The 21791-nt window shown below is 34.9% G+C and overlaps 4 protein-coding genes and 1 long non-coding RNA gene across 8 annotated transcripts; 4 read left to right on the top strand and 1 right to left on the bottom strand.

Annotated features, from left to right (window-relative positions):
• Positions 1-3328: 3328 nt before the first annotated feature.
• Positions 3329-7464, top strand: LOC7480886 (uncharacterized). Of its 4 annotated transcripts, none has more exons than XM_024607189.2 (3): positions 3329-3532; positions 4922-6800; positions 7021-7464. In XM_024607189.2, the coding sequence occupies exons 2-3, from the start codon at positions 5061-5063 to the stop codon at positions 7186-7188; spliced, it is 1908 nt and encodes a 635-aa protein (XP_024462957.1). In that variant the 5' UTR covers positions 3329-3532; positions 4922-5060; the 3' UTR covers positions 7189-7464. The 4 variants fall into 4 exon arrangements, with proteins under 4 accessions (XP_024462957.1, XP_024462954.1, XP_024462955.1 ...); XM_024607186.2 differs by having other exon boundaries at positions 3329-3793; XM_024607187.2 differs by lacking the exon at positions 3329-3532 and adding an exon at positions 4397-4720.
• A 278-nt stretch (positions 7465-7742) lies between these two features.
• LOC112328468 (uncharacterized) lies at positions 7743-10066 on the top strand. The gene is made up of 2 exons (XR_002983369.2): positions 7743-8520; positions 8662-10066. It is a non-coding gene; the product is annotated as an uncharacterized LOC112328468 (long non-coding RNA).
• A 1870-nt stretch (positions 10067-11936) lies between these two features.
• LOC7480885 (60S ribosomal protein L23) lies at positions 11937-14209 on the top strand. The gene is made up of 4 exons (XM_002312563.4): positions 11937-12095; positions 12314-12598; positions 13753-13794; positions 13943-14209. The coding sequence occupies exons 1-4, from the start codon at positions 12083-12085 to the stop codon at positions 14023-14025; spliced, it is 423 nt and encodes a 140-aa protein (XP_002312599.1). The 5' UTR covers positions 11937-12082; the 3' UTR covers positions 14026-14209.
• A 2047-nt stretch (positions 14210-16256) lies between these two features.
• Positions 16257-19103, top strand: LOC7494750 (eukaryotic translation initiation factor). The gene is made up of 5 exons (XM_002312562.4): positions 16257-16606; positions 16753-16921; positions 17019-17144; positions 18663-18728; positions 18804-19103. The coding sequence occupies exons 1-5, from the start codon at positions 16398-16400 to the stop codon at positions 18849-18851; spliced, it is 618 nt and encodes a 205-aa protein (XP_002312598.4). The 5' UTR covers positions 16257-16397; the 3' UTR covers positions 18852-19103.
• A 549-nt stretch (positions 19104-19652) lies between these two features.
• On the bottom strand, positions 19653-20656 carry LOC7480884 (protein PROTON GRADIENT REGULATION 5, chloroplastic). Its single transcript, XM_002311657.4, has 2 exons — positions 20181-20656; positions 19653-19958 (listed from the first exon to the last, which is right to left on the bottom strand). Exons 1-2 carry the CDS (start codon positions 20457-20459, stop codon positions 19854-19856), a joined length of 384 nt encoding a protein of 127 aa, XP_002311693.1. The 5' UTR covers positions 20460-20656; the 3' UTR covers positions 19653-19853.
• Positions 20657-21791: the final 1135 nt, after the last annotated feature.

The raw sequence follows: 21791 nt of genomic DNA, 5'->3' as shown, positions 1-21791 counted from the left end.
CCGTTATAACCCAATAACTTAAACTTAATTTTATCAAATATAATAAGAGTGGTGAGATTTGAATTCGTAATTTTATTACCAAGATTCTAATATCATATAAAAAATATTTTAACCAAAAAACTTGAATTTTTAGATAGAATTATAAAAATAATTTTAAATTATCCAATAACATCAAGCCACGATGATTTGGTCATACATTTTATAACAGTCTTAAACGTCCTGCTTTGGATTTCTCGGTTTAGCATGTGAATTATTGACCATGAACGCGACCCGGCTGATACTTTCCATGCAAAAAACAACTCCTTTGGTTTTAAAATTCCAAACACGCAGTGATCAAGAAACATACCACTTGGTGTCTTGGCCCTACCATATGTTCAACAAAGATTAACGTTGATGTTTGACAGAAACTAAGGTCATTGTCGCGGGTGTGTCGAGAGGTTGAAGCTCGAGTGTGCAAATTCGACTAGACCTCTGACAAAATGGACTAAACCTGCAAAAGGCTACGTGCCCATTGGCCATTAGATTGTAGACTTCAATCAGCATAGACTACAAAAGGGGGCTTTAATTTTTCTAGAGGTTGTTGCTGAGGCGGCTCCTAAAAGTATGCCGATGGAGAACCAGTTTTTCCCTTGGACCAGCATTATGAACTACTGTGCACGTGGAAAAAACAAAAACAAAAAAAAACTAGTGCTTTGAAATAATTAAAGGATTCAATTGGTCCCATCAAATAAAATTTTGAAAATTAGAATATTCAAATTCATGGGAAATGGGATTTTTTTTCATTATTTGGAGGACTATAACTAGGCATCAGAATCTCTACTTCTCTGGCGGCAATATGCTTATAGTCTTCGAAGGCAGTAACGCTATAACGAAACCGGTGAGTAAATGAATAGTTTATTTGAAAATACGGTAAAAAAATTTAAAAAAATATTATATATATTAAAATAATATTTTTTTTCTTGATATTATCATATCAAAATAATAAAAAATACTAAAAAATATTAATTTGAGGTATTTTTTTAAAAAATAAAAATCTTAAAAAATATGATCCAAACACACTCACATGCGTTGTCAAGAATTATATTAGATAGAACAACAAAGACATTTCAATTTCATACAACAAAAAAATCTTATTTGGGCTTTAAATTTACTCAACTGGTCAGATTTTAAGTTTGCTCTTCAATGATCATAAAGTTCAAGTCCTCTCAAGGTCACTGAAGACTTATATGATCGTTAATTTCAGGATCCGTGAAATTAGTCGAGGTACGCGTAAACTGAACCCTATATTAATTAAAAAAATACATAAAGAGATTTAAAAATCCCATGCATGACACATATTTTATTGGATGCCCAAGGCCAAATTCTCTGTCTATTCCTCATAAAATCAATAATTAAACATCGAAATCTTTTCTCTGCACAAGGCATGGAGGGGAGTTAGCATGAAAGATCCTTTCCAGGCCAAGTGGTGGTGCCAGTCTCCTTGTCACAACTCACAGCACATGATTACACCCACTGAATTTCAGCCTAGCTAGAGACCACCAGCCACTTCTGTCAATGGGGAATTTACCTTTTATCACATCACGTAGTTCCTCAAGATGATTTAGAAATAGAAATTAGACAATGCAGTGGAGATAATCGCACTCCTCATTATTTTAATCTCCTGTTTATATGACACAGCTCTCCATCAAAGACACGCCAGGCAGTATAATTGTTTGAGTAAATGAAAAGTTATGTTTTTTTATGGAGAATTATATTGATTGATTGATCGATTAAGAAAGAAAATATTTTTAAATCCAGGTGATAATGTCATTATAATTCTTTATGTATCCAAATTTAATTTTCTCTCAACTCTCTTTGTATTCCTAATATAATTTTACTATAATATATCCTAAAATTTATTATAAAGTATTAAAAAATAATATAAATTATATTTTAAAACATCAAATAACACATTAAATTTTTAAATTAAAATAAATTTTTCATATGATATCAAAAAATCAATAAATAAATAGTTACGAGTTTAAATTTTACCGAAAAAAGATCATGATTTCAAAATTTTTACATGGGGCATTTGAGTTTAAAAGATGGCCAAATACAATAAAAAGATTGGATAATTCAACACCTTCATGGAGTAACACGACTGAGTACGACTGAGTTATCTTGTCAACTGCTAACGTTAATTCCTTGACCATCTAACTACTAATAACTGTGGTTTGCATGTTGTTGGCAGTGTTTGGAAACACGGTTCAATCTGCGTTTCTATAAAATTTAAAATTTTTGTTTTTATTAAAATTTAATATGGTTTGTATGTTTTAGATCGTTTTGATCTGCTGATATCAAAAATAATTTTTAAAAAATAAAAAAAATCATTGGCATGTATTTTAGCACGAAAAATTATTTAAAAAGCACCTACAATTACACTGCCAAACACGTTTCTTATCCATGAAGAATCTAGTGGTAGTGATGAAGAAGTCATGAGCTGAAATAGCCTCTCATCTTGTGATCGATTCAGTTCCAATCAAGCAATACAACTCTCTTGCTACGTAGCTGTTAACGTTAATGAGGTGCAATGTCGTTTTCAATTGAATTGATGTTTTTTTCAAAATAAATTGAAAATATAAAAAAAAATTCAATTTTTTAATAATCATGGTTGACCAAATACCAAATGAAATCTAAATGATTAAGAGGGTGTTTGAAAATATGATAGTGATTGTTTTTTAAAATATTAATTAATATATTTTTTATTTTTTATATCAAATTAAATTTTAATAATAATAAAAAAGTTTAAAACTCATTAGCGTGAGCTAGAGGTTAAATAACAACATATACTAAATAAAAAATGCACGCCACCCAAGCGTGAAATAAGCGTGTAAGAAGAACACGAGCACAATAAAACCAACATCCCCTGCAATAGAATCGTTCACAATGGCAACAGAAACAGTCAAACAGAATATGAGTGAGGCATGTTAGCCCTACAAGACGGAGGAGCATCTACTTTTGCCTCACCTCTCTCTCTCTCTCACGTGAGTTGAAATTCTCCGCGAATCATCAAATCCTACAAAGAAAAGAAAAATCAATGGAGAAATAAAAAACAAAAAGAAAAATGGCATATTTCTCCTCTAATCTCATGCTGCTGACCTCTATGCCATGTGGTGTGTGGCCCCCATGGTGGAATCAGGAATGGGATGGGATATAGTGGGAAAGTACTGTAGCTATCATGGGTACCAGCTCATTTTTTATTTTCTTCCTTCTCTCCTCTTGCCATAATCAGCACAAGAGGTCCTTATCCAGGGTCTGGCATCGTGTTCTGTAACTCTGCATAAATAAAATGGCCTAAAAAAATATTGCAAACGAAGAGAAAAACAAATTGGGTCCTACATTAGAATTTTGCAAACACGATAAGAAAATAAGAAAATAAAAAAATTGGGTCCTACACGTAACCATGGATTTTGGGGTGACTCACTGAAAATTCAACGAGAAACGTGGCTTACATCCACATTTCAATGTTAAGCTCTCCCACTACCTTGATTCGGTTAAGTTTCTCATCTCTCTCTCGGAACACTTAGGGACACATGTTTTGTTTCTTTTTGGCTAAAGAGAGACATATTATGCTTAGAACCTTGTGTGAGGATCATTTGTGAAGTCATTTCTCCCCCTTCTTTGGTGTGTTCTTTACGTGTTTCTTTGTCTGCTTGTTCATTTTGAAGATAAGCCTAAAAATGGAAGTTCTTGGCTTTCTTGGAAATCAGAGTGTGATTTATGTGGGTTTTGGTTCTTGGATCCATTTCTTCTGGTAAGCAGCAAAAGTTGGTATCTTGCTTGATATTCCTTTTTCTTTTTCTTTTTAATTACTATATATATATACACGCGCGACTATTTAAAGTTTGCTACTTTTTTTGGATGTTTGTTTTTCTGTTTACGCATTTCTTTTAAGTTGCTACGTTGTAGGCTGGATTTGTGATTTTGATTCTTAATTGGGTTCTGGGTTTGTTTCTTGGAAAGGTGGTGCAAGAAGGGAGATATTAGTTTTCTTTCATGGTCATTGTGATTTCCTTTCAAGCATTTTTAGACTTTCTTTCTGTACTAAAATTTGGAGTGAGGTGAATTTAGAAGGAAACAAATAAAAGGTGTCTGTTTGGCTGAGAAGAGTGTTGTTGAATTGAAGTGAGGTAGTTAGATTCATAGGGCTGGCCTTGTGTTTTGCAATTACACCTTTTTGTTGAATTTGGGTCAACCCCGTGATTTTTCTTGAACACGTATGTGATTTGTGAACTCCTTCTTCCTCTCTCTATCACTCTGTGGGATTCAGTTTCAGTTTATTTTATGTAACATCCACGGAAGAGGCACCTTGCTCGTTCCTTTTCTCCTTGTAATTCTTACTCTTACTCTTCCTCTTTATTTCTTTATTTTTTTATGCAATTCCCATTTGCAAGTTGCAATCTTGTTTTTCTATTTCTCTAAGAATCAATATCACACTCATAGAGTCCTAAAGAAATTGTATTGTTTGCTATTATAACTCTGATATTGATAGTTATATTGACATTGTTAATTGTCACAAGACGTCTTTGTATTGCCTCAATTTCCTGTTTGAGGTGAGAAACAAAGTTAAGTAACATCAAGAAAGGAAAGCCCTATGATATTGGTATTGTGGCAGAAAAGTGAAAGCTTCAAGATTTACTCAATTACAAGCAATATATTCGAGCCAACATGGATGCCTGCGGTTTGCCTCTTTCTATGTGCTTTCCCTATCAGTTTTTTCACCACCACTAATGATTTTGAATTTTTACCTTTTGTTTTCTTTTTTCCTAATTGTTTTGATTTTTTCGGAGATCCTGATTTGAAATGTACGAGTATTAGCTTTCTTCTCATGCATGCTTCTTTTTGCAGTATACTGATGCTAGCTGTTCAAATTGCTTTTCAGATTCCTTTGGGATATGACCTTGGCAATAAGAGGCTTATATGATTCTGGAGCTTTCAAGTTTATATCGATTAGTTGGTGACAGATGATTGAAAACAAAGTTGTCTGCCATTGGTTTGCTTTGTTAGATTAGAGGCTCAAGATGGATGATACATCTGCCAATGCTCAGAAGGATGGCCAGGGTAAAGAGGATTCATTGCATAGCTTGAACCATGGAAGAGAATTATCTGGTGACAATGAGCCGGACTGTTCCCAATCAAAATCGGAGAGGGTGATGAGAAGGGTATATTCACATCACTATCTGCATTTAAAAGTTAAGCAATTGCAACGCAGTAAAAGTTGCATCAAAGATTCATTCCTTAGAGGCATTCATGTCTTAGACAATTGGATTCCAAAGCATATAACAACAATCGATGAGAAATATCTTCGTCGTTGCCTGGAATTTATACATGCCAGCACTTCTCAGTCGGCTCCATGCAATGCCTCTATGCACTTGGATTGGGGAAACATGGGTTTTTTCTCTGATGGCCTGAATATAGCTAAAACTGGGAGTGAAAATACATATGGTTTGGCCAGGTTTGATTTTGACTGTCCATTAGCTGGGACTGGGAATGTGGTCATTAGCCCAGCGGAACAGTGGATTGTTGGTTCGATCATGGGTAGCAAGAGCATGGTGAATATACTAAAGAGTCCTTTATTGCTCCGGTATGGTTCATATGACGGTGATGCCAATTTTGAGAAAGTGAGTTCCAGCGAGGTTAAAGGACCAATATGTTTTAATTTGATGAACTCTCCTAGTGGATTACGTAGTTATTCACCACACAAGCTTGATAAAGAAGCACAAATTCCTGGAAGCCATAAATTTGGATCAGAGACTTTGCACAAAAGGCTTATTTCTATGTCGAGCTCAAACTCTACATGTTCTGATCAGTCTTCTTCTTCTCCGTCTGCTTCTGTTACTCAGGGGACCCTCCAATGCACATGGAAGGGTGGAAACCCACATTTTGTCTTCTCCATAGACAATCAGAAGTTGGTCTATGTGGCTAACTTGTATAATGTTGATTCAGCAGATGATAAGGCTCTGGAGTATGTGTATTTATTCCATTCAAGAAAAGGTTCCCAAAAGGAACATATGAATCATGATAAAGAGTCGCACCTTGTAGGTAAGATGAAGGTGTCAACTTCTTTTGCTCTTTGCCCAAAAAATTCAAGAATCACGCAGAGAGAATTTGTTTTATTCGGTTATGAAAATTACGTGGGAGAGTGGCAAAGTTCAAGCCATGACCTCAGGAAGAACAAGGGATTGTCAAGCAGGGTGGCAGAAGTGTTCAGGACCAGTAACTCATCCAAGAGGAGAACTAACTCCAGATTTGGTGGATCCGGTGCCATACTGGAGAATTCTTCTTGGGAGCCATTTCAAGAGAGAGATAACAACATCGATGCACTTGGTGGCACCAATCTTTTAGAAAATCATCTTCCACCAAATCTTGAATTGGCTGCCATTTTGGTGAAAGATCATCTCCCTGAAAAGCGTCAGGAGAAGGCTGGAGGTTGGGGCTTGAATTTTCTCAAGAAAATGGCTGTAACACAAGCAGAAGATGTGAAATCCTCAGTGCTCCCTGCCTGTTGTGCCCAAGATAGTGGTGATTGCTCAACAAGCATTGATATTCTCATTCCAGCTGGTCTTCACGGAGGTCCAAGGACCAGAAATGGTGGTCCTTCTAGTCTTATTGATAGGTGGATATCAGGTGGACACTGTGACTGTGGTGGCTGGGACCTAGGCTGTCCATTAACAGTACTTAAAAGCAGATCAGCCCACAAAGAGTTTTCATCTCAAGCAGATACGCAAGGGGAGTGCAAGTTAGTTGATTTATTCATAGAGGTGAGCCACATTCTGTAAAAGCTTTATCCATAATATTTAAGGTGTCCGTTGCTAGTGGTGTCTCGATGGATATAAGCCAAAGCAACTGATAGAATTTGCTCCTTTTTTTTTATAAATCATTTTTGTTTCAAAATTTGTTTAGTTTCTTTGTTTCTTCTCCTCAATTTGTGGATTCTTTTATAAGTATTAATCTAAGCATGACCCTACTCTAATTTTTCAGGGTTCAGAGAATGGTGCCCCCCCCATGAGTATGGTGAATGTCCATGATGGCTTGTATTTTGTGCACTTTCAGTCAACATTGTCAGCTCTGCAGTCCTTCTCAATTGCAGTAGCATTTATCCATACCCAAAAAGTCCCAGTCTCCAACCAAAATATGTACAGGAGTTGACATAGAAAGATTTGTGGTTCAGCTTGATCTAGTTGTAACTCCCCTACTGTATCACAGCACTTTGTAAGTCAAAATTTAAGTAATTTATACATGAAGTAGGTTGTTCATTTTTGAAGTCTTTTGTTTTGATAGAATGTTTAGGATCATAATGTTCTTGCTGGTGATTGGGATTGGTTATCCTTTGACTTTCGGTCAAGAAACTCATGTAACCTCTATTCTATGATTGATTGTACAATTATTTTTTATGAAAAGACATATTTTTTTATGAAAAAATAATTTCATAAGGGCAATTATTTCTGGTGATTCGGATTGGTGTATTTGGCTATTACATGCACTTCTCTAGGGTATATGGTGGCATGTGCTTTGTAAATAGCTTAACTCATGGTGCTCCACAAGAGCGCAAATTAAGCGGTTAAATTTATTAATTTTCAAGTGGAAATAACTGAGATCCTTTTGTAGCTCATGATGATTCATGTTACTGCATGGTTCCCAATCATGAACTGAAACCTGTCGGTTATACGAATTGAAGACTTCTTGCATTTGTAGGTAATGTGAACTCCAACTGTTGCTATCTGCACTGGTGATTTTTTTATTAGAGTCTTTCTCTTCTGAATCATATGCTATACACCCATTAAATCTATGGTCCTAAAGAGCCAATTGGTTTTTCTGGGTATAAGCACAACTCCATTTGTACTCGCAAACTAAAATGCGATATTGCAGTTTCCGGTTAGCTTTGTTGTATTTACTGTTTATTTACGTAGTGTTATAGTGCTAACATACAAGTGTACATTTGTCCTTTTCATACTCCTTTTAAAAAAATTCATTCTCTAACTCTTTACATTTTAAGCAGTGAGTGTTGAACAATAACATGTTTAGCATGCAGTAATTCATCCTGTAGGCGTGTGATCACATTCAGGAGTTAATTTCTGTAAAAAAAATAGATATAGATTGTAAAGCTCAATTTCACATTTCCTGGTAAAATCATGATATGGGATTCCACAAGCAAACCTGCATGTTTCTATTTTAGGTTATGCTTCTCTCATTGCTAAGTATGAGCAGCTCATTCTAATGCCCATGTTGTTTTGTTGAACTAGGAAAGTTGAGTTGCGACTTTAACTTTCCTATATATGTGTTGTGTGCGTTTATGATATTGTCATTCTAATGCCCATGTTGTTTTGGGCCAACTGGGAAAGTACTGTTGCAACTTTAACTTTCCTATTTATATGTAGTGCATGCCATGCTGTTGTTTTATCTTCAACCAGGCTCTGATTTTATACAGCCTTAGGTTGGCTTGGCCTGGCCAGTTATGCTCCAAAGGTTCAATAAGTCAAGGTAAGCTTAGACCCTTCCAGCCTTTTTCTTTCTTTCATTTCTTTTGCAGGTTTTTTTTTAATAAAAAAATTGGTACTATTAAGTCTAGTCTATGGAATCAAAAGATAATTCATCGAATATGATGGAATATGTGAAATGCAGCATCCTTTGCCTTAGATGTTTCCAGAGCAAACTTAAGGAGTTGATGGCTGGACTGATCTCAAAAGCTCGCATGACGTGGTACATGGTTAAAGCCTAAAGATTTTATTTCACCCATTTAATTATCTTCTATGAATATATCTATGCATTGTATTTTTTTTCTTTCTCTGAACAATCATGGCAGTGTATCTCCTCTGTGCATTATTTTTATTGTTTCTTTGTGGATGCAAGTGAGACTTGTTTCTCTGCTTCTATAATCTGGCAGGTGAATTTTTGATACATTCCGTGGTTCTTCAGTGCGTCAAGTTGAATTTATCGGTTTGTCCACTAAAGAACTGGGTAAGTTCTTACTTTTCTTGACCGTAATATATGTGGTTGAAATATAATAAATCCCGCTATGTATTAATCAAGGAAGAGATGTGTCTAGCAACTATTTTCCCTGGCACACCCCTTATAATGGACGACAGTAATATGCTGTGTCTTTTAGCATTGCAAGCAACTCTCCTGACTTTTTCATCTTCCCTTGGTAGCTTCTGTAAACGTAGGCAGCACTCAGAACCAGGAAAGAAAGTAGCCGGACAGGAGTAGGTAGGGGATTTAATTTGGAGCAACTTATTCATTAATTAATCACTCTATCTGTTATACCTGGACATGATTTGACTCCTTAAATTTCTTTTTTTTTCATTTGTTACATTCACTATATATTATAAATGGTGCGCAGAATATTATGATATATGAACGCTTGAGTTCAAGTGAATACTAACTGGAACAATGGAACTGTTTGAGGTATTTGTTATGGTTGCTGAATCCTTTCTTCCGTACTGGTCACCTTTAGTTACCTGTCATGTATATTGCGTAGTTGGGTAGCAATGCTTTGTATTCAACCAAACATGAGGATGTTATAGGTAGCATGGATTTTCTGCCAGACGTATTATAGAGAACTTTCTCTAGGTTGTCTTTAACTCTTGTCCTTTGGGACAGTTTTTATTCTGGTGCACGGGAGATTACATTGCAAATCTTCATGATCAAGGCAGGCACCTTCTTGTCAGTTATTGAAACATGGAAAACAAGCTTATCGTGATCAGGGCATCTTCCTCCCATTAAATACGCTCTAGATTCGATCATTCCGCTTGCATAGCAAGTCCTTGCCCCTGCATCTGACAGGCAAAATGTACGCGTCTTTCCAGGATCATGATTTGATTGTCTCAAGTTAACAATGTTATCGAGACCATAAAAGAGGTTCCGTTCATCGGTTGATTGAATGCTGGGCCTGCCTGTCAAGGCATGCTCTGTAAAGATTATCTAATTTGACGAGGAGAATGCTTGGATCTTGAAATAGCACAGGAGGGTTACATTACAGTGAGAAAGGACGGTCTCGTAGCATGTAAGCTTGTCAATTTCTCCTCCCTGCTTTCTTTCTCACAAAATTTCATTTTTCACGTCAACTAGACCATAACTTCTATACCAGTCTCGAAAGTTTTAAAATTTCTAGGGGAATTACCGAAATGGCTCGGTTATCTGGGTCTAAATTCAAGCAGACAAGGAACTCCTGTTCTTAAAAAAATCAGTTGCATCATCTCCTCCCATGGTGGTGATTTTTGTTTTAGGTTGTTTTACTTGTGTTGAAGAATCAAAAGGAAGTTAATGACCCTACTTTTGGAAAGATAGGAGCATGAGCCTCGCCCGAGCTATGTCTGTGGAGCTATTTTCAGAAGCTTTACATGAATCAAGAGCATGGAAAATCATGAAAACGAACTAGAGCACTACCTGGTTTACCATTTAACGGAGTTTCCCTTGCATATACTTAGTGTATTTAAGAAAATTTAATAATCTTTTTTTTTAATATTGACTTGAAAAAAAAGTCTCTTACATCAATAAATTGACCCTTTAGATTACTTGTAGTGTTTACATTACAATTAATTTATCATGTGAAAAAAAAAAACAATTGGTCTTCAAATTTCTTATCTTTCAACAATCCTTCAAAACCCAGTATTTATTTTTTATATTAGCATATCAATATAATAAAAAAATATTAAATTGATATTTTTTTAATATAAATATTTTTTTAAAAAGAATTAAAATAAAAGTTTTTGCATTTGGTTCTCAATGTTGAATCATTAAATTTGGATAGGCATAAATTTAATTTTTTTTTAATGATTAAAGATGAATTTTACTTTTCCATCCCCATCTCATGTTTATTGGATTCGTGAGAAATAATCTTTTCTCTATAAAACTTGGGGCAAGTTCAAAAATTCCTCATTAACACAGTGAGAAAAACCAACATTAAATTGATATAAATACTAAATTTCAATATAACTATGAAACATTAATTAAATATGAATAAAAATAAGATAGATCAATTTTTTTTAAAAAAAATACTTCAACGGATAAATTTCTCAAGAGGTATATTTAACGAAAAACTAATAATAATGATGGTGTGAGGTTGAGTTTTTCACATAACCGGAGGTAATGTTCCTTATAGCTTCTTTTTTTTTTTTTTTTTTTTTTTTATAGAAAACACTAGAAGGTTCAACGTGTATTGTTCACTCTCTCATATTTTATTATAGACTCATTATTTTTTTTCTTTGATTTTATTTATTCAATTTTACGTGTATGTCTATTTCTACTATCATTTGATTAAATAAAAAATATTTATAAACAAAGTCATTGAATAGAATATGGTGAATGAACCATGTTGCAAGATAAAATATCTTGATCTACATCTGTCTCTTGACTTTTTCAAATATGTTTTTAGTTATCATTAATGAGTTTTTTTTTAGTTCTTGATACATATAATTTTTTATTTATTTAATTAGATACGTGTATAAGCTTCTCAATTAACATTTAATTTTTTTTATGTAAAAAAGTGTCAAAAAAAACATGTGTTAAATTTTTTTGTTGAAAAAAAAAATATGAAATCTGGAGAAATACAAGTCAAATAGCTAGCTGAGATATATTTTATATATATTCAATGAGATCAGATTTAGTGCAAGTTTATAAGTTTAATAGTTATATTTCAAAGTATTTTCGCTTGAAAATGTATTAATATAATATTTTTTTTTATTTTTTTAAAATTTATTTTTAACATTAATATATTAAAACAATTAATTTTTTTTTTTTTAACGCATGAACCTCAATATTAAACACTGCCTTATAGTCGGATAGAAACTGGGAGGGGTAGTTTTGGCATCGCAGGAAGAGTGGCTTTAAAAGGGAGCCAGGCCCAGGATTTTGAATAGGGCCCGGGTCTCTGAATCGGGTCTGTATTTCTATTCACGATTTGACGAGGCCCCTCTTTTATTTACTAGCAAGGACATAACCGGAAATATGAAAGCCCGTATACAAAAACCCTAAATCTGAAAGCCGTCTATATAAAGTCCCCAAACCCTAACCTCCCTCTCCGATTTCCCTTCAGCAGTCGAAGATGTCGAAGCGAGGTCAGTTCTCTATCGTCCCCTTACTCTCTCTACTTTTATTTTTCTCTCTGAATTCCTAGGAAATGACACAAAACAGAGCACATTCATCACAGATCTCTTGCTTTGTTTCTGCTAACAGTCAAAATCATCACAGATCTCTTGTTTTGTTTATCATAATAGTTAGATCCTTAACACTTTTGTTCTTGTTGTTGTTGGTGGTGGGTTGAATGAAAATACAGGACGTGGGGGATCAGCTGGTAACAAGTTCAGGATGTCACTGGGTCTGCCAGTGGCAGCAACAGTGAACTGTGCTGATAACACTGGTGCTAAGAACCTTTACATCATATCCGTGAAGGGAATTAAGGGTCGCTTGAACCGCTTGCCTTCTGCTTGCGTTGGTGATATGGTAATGGCCACTGTCAAGAAGGGGAAGCCTGATCTCAGGAAGAAGGTTATGCCTGCTGTCATTGTTAGGCAGCGTAAGCCTTGGCGCCGAAAGGATGGTGTTTTCATGTATTTTGAAGGTCGGTCTCTTCCCCTCTTTTATTCTAATATAGTGTCTTGCTATTTCATTCTCTTTGATATTGCTCTTATTTTTCATTCATTGTGTTCTATTTTATCCTTTTTTAACTGGTTAATTATTATTAGTTTATAATTTGAAAATTTTATATAGAACATTCGATTCAGAGCTATTTTTGTAATAAATAAACGCATGTAGATTCTCATGTCTGTTTAAACAGGATTTGGAAACGAGCGTCATGATGCATGCTTATCTCCTTTCTGGGTTTGTGTGCGTTTAATGATATGACGCTACCTGTGCCCAGCTATATTGAACTTGATCGAATATTTATCGAGCGTGAACTCTCTTATGTAGAATTACACTTTTCGCAATTAGATATACTCTTTCATGGAAGCTCTCTATTTGAACTGTTTCATACAATGTCTATGCCTGAAGTGGTGTTTGAATGGTTTATCACTGGTGATGTGGTGTTGAGATTTTTTTATTACAGTTTTTCTTCACCTTCCCTACCCAGCAAGATTGTATTTACTCACCTTACCCCAATCTGGATGGTGATTTTGTGTTATCATCCCTGTCAAGTATGGGCCATGCATATTATCTTTAGTTTAGTTAGAGGTATCTCTGTATTGCTTTGGGATATTGTTTGTTACTTAATTATTCAAACAACTTGATCATATTTGTACCAATAGATGAATTCATTGCTGTCATAGCATAAATCATTCGGTGGTTTTGGTAGGCTAACATGACATGTTACCAGGCATATGTCAGGTATCCTCCTAAATATAATGGTTGATACAGTTACTTGTCTGATAAATTGACTGTGTCCCTCGTTACAGATTTGCTGAGTCTTTTAATTTGCATATCTGCTCCATTTGGACCCAACATTTATACATTTGAAAATGATTTTTTTCTTTGATGTTGCAACAATTCCACTCTAATCGATAGTCATTAGGAATATCTGCATCATGTTTGGTTATGTATCTATTTTGTTGGGGGGGTGGGGATTTTCTGATTGCACCAGATTGTAAAAGTAAAATTTAACCTTATCACAACGATGCTATTTGATATCTAAAGTATGCTATTTTTATGGCCGTTTTCTCAAAGGATTTTAAAAAATAATTTGTTTGTTCCTGAATCAGAAGCTTTTTTTTTTGGCAGATAATGCTGGTGTCATTGTGAACCCCAAAGGAGAAATGAAAGGTACACAGCTAATACTTGTATGCAACCCTTAGTTTTTTACTTAACATCTGGGTCCAAGGCAGCCACCATTCTTCTAGGGCTTTGAGATGTACAATTCTGCTTGCATTGTTTCTTTCTTGTTCACATATCCCTTTGCTGTTTCTTTCAGGTTCAGCAATTACCGGTCCAATTGGAAAGGAGTGTGCTGATCTTTGGCCTAGGATTGCAAGTGCAGCTAATGCTATCGTTTAAGAGCTTTAATTTGCCTGTTCCTTTTCTTTGGGAATCATACTGTCGTTAAGTCCTATGTGTTTTTGTAGGGTTAAATTTAGTTGTGTTTTCGATATTTTGACTAAATTTTGTTTGGAGCTTTATATGCAGTAATGAACTTTATGGATTTTGTGCAAGAAAGTTATAATTTTGGTGTTGATTTCAAGTTTTCTGGCAGCTTTTCATCTAAATTTCGATCCCTATAAAAAAAGCTCAATCCTTCGTGTCATCTGTATCTGCAGTCTCTGATAGATTGATTCATGGGCCGTGCTCTCTCAGTTGCCATTGTCAAACAGTAGCGCATGTAATTTTTATTAAAATAATGAAATTAAAAAGTAAAATCAGATTCAAATTTGTTACTTTTCATCAAACAATCGATTTACAATTATTTTTCTAATTTACGCCGAAATTTAAAAACATACCGTTTTACGTTGTAAATTTTACACTATTTTCCAACTAAGAATATTAAAAGATATATAATACACTGTTCTTCATTGTTTTTAGCAATGTAACACATTGGATTATTTTTTAAGTTTTCATATTTAATAAATGTCATAATTTATTATTTATTATTGTAAGCCTAATATAAAATGTTATTCCTTTTTTACAAGTCAAGCACAATTGTTTTTATAATTTTTAATTTGAGTGAAATAAAAGTAGTATTAATATTGTTTTATATATATATGTGTGTGTGTGTGTGTGTGTGTGTGTGTGTGTGTATTAGTTGTGTTCTTGATGTTCTTTTAATAAATACAATTTTTAATTTTTCACTTAAAAAAAAAGAAAATGGAGAAAACACTTGGAGATGAGAAGTAGTTTTATGTTGGTAAACACGCACTTTGTTTTCCTATCGATTGAAATATCAATTTTCTTTAATTTGGGGCATCTTGGCGCAAAAGGTGCCTCCCTTGCTAGTGAATCCTTCTCAATCTCCCTAGCCACTAGTTTCTCGTTTCTGCTGTGTCCTGTACCTTTTTAACCTTTTTCTTTCTTTTTATCTGATCATGTGCTTGCTTTCTACTTCTCTTTCTATGTAAATTGAGCTAGCTAGCGAGCTAGGCAAGGCAAGCGAGGCGGGGTGGCAGCCATGCAGAGATAGCTGCTCGCTTTGCTTCGAACTTTGCCGTGGCAAGCTCTAGCAAAACTGAGCAAGTATTTATGAATTTCTGATACTTTTTCTTCCTTCTCTTTCCAGATAATCTAATTAAATTAAACACTGCTAAAACGTGAAACTGTTACAGGTCCTGTAGTGTGATGGTAAAAGGTTTGAGATCTGTATAACAGGTTTCGAGTTTGACTAGGGGCGTGCATCTCTTGTAAGAGCCTGAGACAACCAGGGTTTTACTCGCTCACCTGAGCTCATAAAATGCGCTTTCCGGGAGATGGAGTTTCCTTAAATCCAAAAAAAAAATGAAACTGTTACAAGCAAAATAGTCGTGTGTCCATTAGAGACGTTACCGACTACTAGTTTGCTTGGGGAAACCATTCCTTTTTTTTATTCCTTTCAAAATATGTAATTTTTTTATATAAAATAAAAAAAAATTAAGTTTAATAACTTCTATGTAACCCAGGATTTATGTAGGGTTGATCTCTTAATAGAGGTTTAAAAATTATGGTTATAACACCGTCATGAAAAATGTTTTTTATTAAAAAATAATTTGTTTTTCAAATTAATTTTTTTAATATTTTTAGATTGTTTGATGGGGTAATATAAAAAATAAAAAATATATTATTTTATTATAATTTTACATAAAAAAATGCTTTAAAAAAATCTGTTGTTAGATATAGGAATGTTAAAAATAAATTTTAAAAAATAAAAAAAATATTATTTTAATATATTTCTAAATAAAAAATAATTACAATATCAATATAAAACTAGGTATTTATACTATAATAGTTGTTTTAACTTTTAATTGTTTTTTTTTTTACAAGCATTGCTGCTATTTTTTTTTGAAAAATAATTTTGATATTCTAGAAGTACCCACTGGAGACACATGTACCAAAAACAAATTCATATAATTTTTATTTGTACTTTTATATATATCATTCTTATTTATTTAAATCACGTAAATAATATCAATTTTAATATAATTATAAATTAATATATGTGACTGGGTTTAACTTAAATAGACAGAGTTGTGGATACTGGGTTAGCGTTATTTCCTCCGATCAGTTACAAAAGAAGAAGGTATCCTAACAACCTGGGCTTAGCAAAAACTTCAAAAAGCCCACTTTTCCAATAAAAAAGGCCTAATATAAGGGCAATTATTACAAACCAGGAGAGATACCCTCCGTTCGTTCGGCGTTGCAGTTGCAGGAAAAAAATCTCACCAGGAGCAGAAAAATCATTAGTAATGGCGGCAAATGAAGCTGGTATTGAAGTAACTGCACCGACAACAGGAGAGCTGGTGACCGAGCAGCCGCAGCCGCAGCCGCAGCCGCAGCCGCATAAACTTGAGAGGAAGTGGACCTTTTGGTTCGACAATCAATCCAAACAAGGCGCCGCCTGGGGCACTTGTCTCCGCAAGGTCTACTCCTTCGACACCGTCGAAGAATTCTGGTGGCACGTATTTCCTTTATCCATATTCTCTTTCATTTTTTCTATATCTATTGCTAGATCTTTATTTAATTGATTGAGATTTTTCATTATTTTAATTTTTATTTAGGGTTTTGCTTAATGATTAATTATATAATTTTTTTTTGTTGCAGTTTGTATGAACAGGTATTTAAGCCAAGCAAGCTGCCTGGAAATGCTGATTTCCATTTATTTAAAGATGGGATTGAACCCAAATGGGAAGATCCAGTGTGTGCTAGTGGAGGCAAGTGGTCTGTTACTTCTAGCAGAAAGGCCGACTTGGATACCATGTGGCTTGAAACTGTAATCATCTTGCCTCGCACTCTTTAATTTTTGTGGTCTGGGCACCTTTGTTTTTAATAGTAGCATGATTTTTTATTTTTAATAAATGATTGGACAGTTGATGGCTTTGATTGGGGAGCAATTTGATGAACCTGATGATATTTGTGGCGTGGTTGCAAGCGTGCGTCAGAGGCAGGATAAACTTGCTTTGTGGACTAAAGCTGCTGCCAATGAGGCTGCCCAGGTTCTCTCTCTCTCTCTCTCTCTCAGATTGACGTATATAATTGGCACCTTTGAATTTAGATAACATTTTTTCCAATATTTCAATGCTTTATATTGTCCCTTAAGCACCAGCTCCATGCACAGAACCTGCTCTTAGACATCATATGCATTTCATTGAAAGGTGTGCTTGGCTTTCTTTGCCTACAGTGAATGGAAATTTCTTCCGCATTCTCTGGTTTATATATCGAGGCTTTTTTCTTTTTTGGTGTCCCATGTTTCAGAGACTGGGAAGAGAAACATGCAATTATATGTCTGAGACTAAATACTGATTCGCTTAAAATTTTAAATAATTAGAGTTTGCATGTAAACGGGGGGATCTTGATGACTATATATATGGTTTCTTGCATTAACAAATATTGATGGATGGTTTACTCGGCAATGGCTGATTTTATAATGGCTAATTATGTAAGTAGACAATGGGCGACTAGCAGCTCAGGATTGTTTCTTTGTTTCTGTATCTGTGTAATGGTTTACCTGGAGAACACATACTGCACACTGTTTATCTGAAGCACACAAGCTGTTTGTCATTGCTAATTTCTGTCATTCATCTCTGCATATAATCTGACGAAGAATTCTGAGTAATTACAAGGAGTTGAATGCTGTTCCTGAGAGTGCAGTAATGCTTGGTTGATATAGTTAAGCATGCCGATGATTAGAATTTATTCTCCCAAAAAACATGTGCTTAGATTGCTGACTTTCATTTGAGTCTGACACTTTCTTTCACCTTTTATCTCTTATGTATTCATTATGTATATGTGTGTTTTCTGGTAGATTATAATTTAGGTTTATATGGCGAGCTGAAGGTTCCAGTAAAGCTATTTAATTAGGTAGTGTTTGGATGGCAGTTTGGCAATACACAACAATTTTAGCAAAAAACTGTTTTTCTGCTTAACAATTATCAGAACCTCCTTCCCCACTCCTTTATTTTCTGTGGTCTTTTCAAAATGTCAAATTTTCCCAAGTGATTTCCAGAGCTTTTCCTTGCTTGTGGGAAGGGATACTGTGCCATTACGAATGCAGTCTCATGTTCTTGCATGTTGACATGCATTTGCTATCCACCTTATCTAATGACAGCTAGTTGACACACTGATTCAACGATTTTCTTCTGATGCTTTAGCCTAGATGAAATAGCTATGGATCTGTTACCGCTTAGCTCAATGACAGCAAGTTGGAATCTTGGCTTTTTTATTGTCAAAACAAGTTTCCATGTTTACATCTCTTTTATTTTGAACATCACACAATGTTCAAATTGAAACTTCTCATTGGGATTTAATACACTGGTTCATTAAGTTCTACTGGAAACCAGTTCCCACTGACATGCTGTTCTTTGCCTTGTTTGTGTCACTTGTTGTCTCCCTAAATGCTTCATGTTTATCAGTTATTGTTTCCCTCGTTTGCTTGGAAGTTTAGGAGCCCTTCACACCACTCCCTTTTGCACTCCGGTATAATGTGGTTCTGACATTTGAATTTTGCTACGTAGATGAGCATTGGCAGGAAGTGGAAGGAGATCATTGACGTCAATGACAAGATCACCTACAGCTTCCATGTAATCTTCGTTTCCTGGTAGTTTCGGGTTTTAATAAAAATTACTTCTTAAATCTTACTATTTTGGTAATTGCAGGATGATTCCAAAAGGGAAAGAAATGCCAAAAGCCGATACAATGTGTAAGCACTCCATGACTGTCGTGCGATGTGCAGTGTGGTTTTGTTAGCATGTTTCCACACCAAGAAGTGAAATGTATTTTTGATATGACAAATCCTTAATGGATGGTATCATGATGATGCTCCTTTAATTTTGGTGTTGGACAAGATTGAGCTTGTGAGAGTATTGTATTATACACTTACCAGCAATCTGTACTGTTGAGAGATATTGTTGTGCCCAATATACATGGCAGAAGAAACACCACTTTTACAGTTCCAATCATTTTTGTACTTGGGTTTTGCTATTCCATAAAGAGATTTAGTTTTTGAATCCATGATGTCTGTATCGCTTATGAGCGTACCAACTGCAGCAGCATAATGGGTGCCCGGATTTTCAAGAAAAGAAAAAAAGAAATTCCTTGTGATCGGTGGTTGTGTAACCTTGAAGGGAAGGCCGCTGGGAACTGCGAGGTGCTTGATCTAAAACGTGCCAGTGTATCACTTTGTTTTTGCTTCACATGCCCCCTCTAAGCTAGCAAGAAATGGCAGCATGGCTAGCTTTTAAGTTGTTTGAATGATAATTTAGACCACTCTAACTAGCACGACTTGCTATGAAGATGTCTCGTGAAAACTGTCAATTAAGGACATGCATAAAACATAATTTGCATGTTGAAGAAAGCTCATCTTGGTCTTAATTTTATACTCTACTGTTTTCGTTTTTAAGATTACTCTATTATTGGTTCAGCGCCAGGATTCATTGGAGGCCATGTGAGCAATTCAAGCAGTAGCTAGCCCCCTCCCCCCCGGAAGTCCAAAGTCACACTAGCAATGTATAAATTTTTATGAAGCTTTAATAATCTAAAGACAATATTACAGGTAAAGCGAAGAGTGAAGTAGGAATACAGCGTCGTTAACATGGTGATTCCAGGGGACCCAGATGAAGAGAGTATTTACATCTGAAAATCCTCAGATGAGCAGCGGACTAGAAAAGCGTGTTACACGAAGAAAAGAGGAGAAATCGTTTCCTTTTTCAAGCAAGGAATCCAAGTCTTTCCCCATTCTTCTTGGCCAACCTAATCAGTCCTTGCCTTTGTTTTGGATCTGCTCCTATTGATCTGCAGAATTCGGTAATCACCTGCTCACAAAGCCATTTGACATATTACATATTAGTTATGCAATTTGATTAAATTGTTCGGGATCGATATTCTAAGGGTATTACAAGGATAAATTATTAGTAATCTTGTTATAAAAGGCCAATATGTGGCCAAAAAAAAAAAAAAAAAATTGGAAAAAAGCTACCAACACCACAATTCATAACTAGTGAAATTAAATCTGGTGATAGAGACAAGAACTATACCTGTGAGTGCAAGGCAATTGCTTTGCCTCTTAGCTGATTGAACCTTTTCTTGCCAATTGCTTGACGCGTGATAACAACAATAGGGGCAAAAACACCCTTTCCTTCATTAACGTTCTTCATCATGGGAGGCAATTTCACTGGCTTCCCAACTCTTACATGGTTTGGCACTGACTTGATCAACATGGCATAGTCTTCACCAACGATTGAAGCACCCCAACTTCCCTTAAATGAAGTCCCAAAACCTCCCTGAAACCCAGTTGCAGAAATCGAAGTAGCCATCGAAAAATACTGCTGCTAAACGCTCCAAGTTCTCTCTAGCTCTTGCTATTCTCTTTGATATTTAGATGGTGTGTTTCTTTTGCTCTACAAGAAAACTTGTGATGTATGTGTTTTCTAGGTCTTTGCAGAGGGAGGATATTTTTCGGTTTAAAATACGAGAGCCTTTGGTTTATAATTGGAGGATGGTGGGAGAGAAATGGCTTCATGGAGCATTAAGAACCACACATGCTTGGTAGCTTGGATTTTTCTGTAGACCTCCGAACAAACACACATGAGAAAGCCTGTTATTACTAGCGGTCCAAATTTTTAGAGGAGAAAATCATGACCTAGAATTTTAGTGTCTCTTTCCTTGGGATCGGGCCCTCACTCATTCTACCATTTTTTCACACGTAAAAGCTTCGATGGCATAATTCTGAACGTTCAGTTTATTATGATGGAAAAAAAGAGTTGGCCGTATTTGACCAAAAGACTATTGAAATCGGGGTAGGAAACTCCAATTGCACTTCCCTTTCCTCAGTTCTTGGATGCCACACACCGCAGGCTGCATGTGAAGAACATGCTTGTGCTGTATTTTTCTTTTTCCAAACCCTTTCTTCTGCCGGCTCCAGACTGATTTCTCGGTTGTTCCCATTTAAATTGGTTTATTTACAAGAATTTTGTTCTTGCATTCTTCTCCTAGATAATATACACTGAGAATTATAGTTTATTTTCTAGATTTTATTGCGCATGTAATAGTTTACATCTTAGATTATTCTATAGCTTAGTTTATTTTAAATTCATCAAAAATATAAATTATAATTTCCGATTCCAACAAGTGTACGAACAACTAAATTATAGAATCATCAAAATAATTTTCTCTAATATATATGAAAAACAAACACCAGTATTTTTGGATGGAGTGATTTTTATGGATTATCAAACTAGATGTGGAAAAGTTAGGTTGATTTTTTATTTTTATTTTTGTAATAAAAAAAGAATACAATTTTCACATTGGACGAAAAATTGAATGAACCAAGAAAAGAAAAAAAAATATTGGTTAGGTTGTTTAAAACAAGTTTGAAAATCTCTCAACTGTGCATGCTATTTTAGTAGTGTTCTTCAAACATAAATCACATATAATATCAGAAGGGAAGCATTTTCTTTTCGAAACTGAGCCTTCGATCATTCTTTAATGAAAATATTTTCATCAAAGTTTCACATCCATAGTTTTATAATTTTTCTAAGTTTTATGGATATTAATTGGTGCTTTATATTGTTTCTTTCAGTCAATGGTAAAATTTATTTCTTGATTAGTTTTGTATGTCAAAAAGATTTAATTTTTATATGAACTTG

The sequence above is a fragment of the Populus trichocarpa genome, chromosome 8 (genome assembly GCF_000002775.5).
Source record: "Populus trichocarpa isolate Nisqually-1 chromosome 8, P.trichocarpa_v4.1, whole genome shotgun sequence".
NCBI classification, from domain to species: domain Eukaryota; kingdom Viridiplantae; phylum Streptophyta; class Magnoliopsida; order Malpighiales; family Salicaceae; genus Populus; species Populus trichocarpa.
Note: the sequence above shows the minus strand (reverse complement) of the source record. Positions and strands in the feature narration are given on the sequence as shown.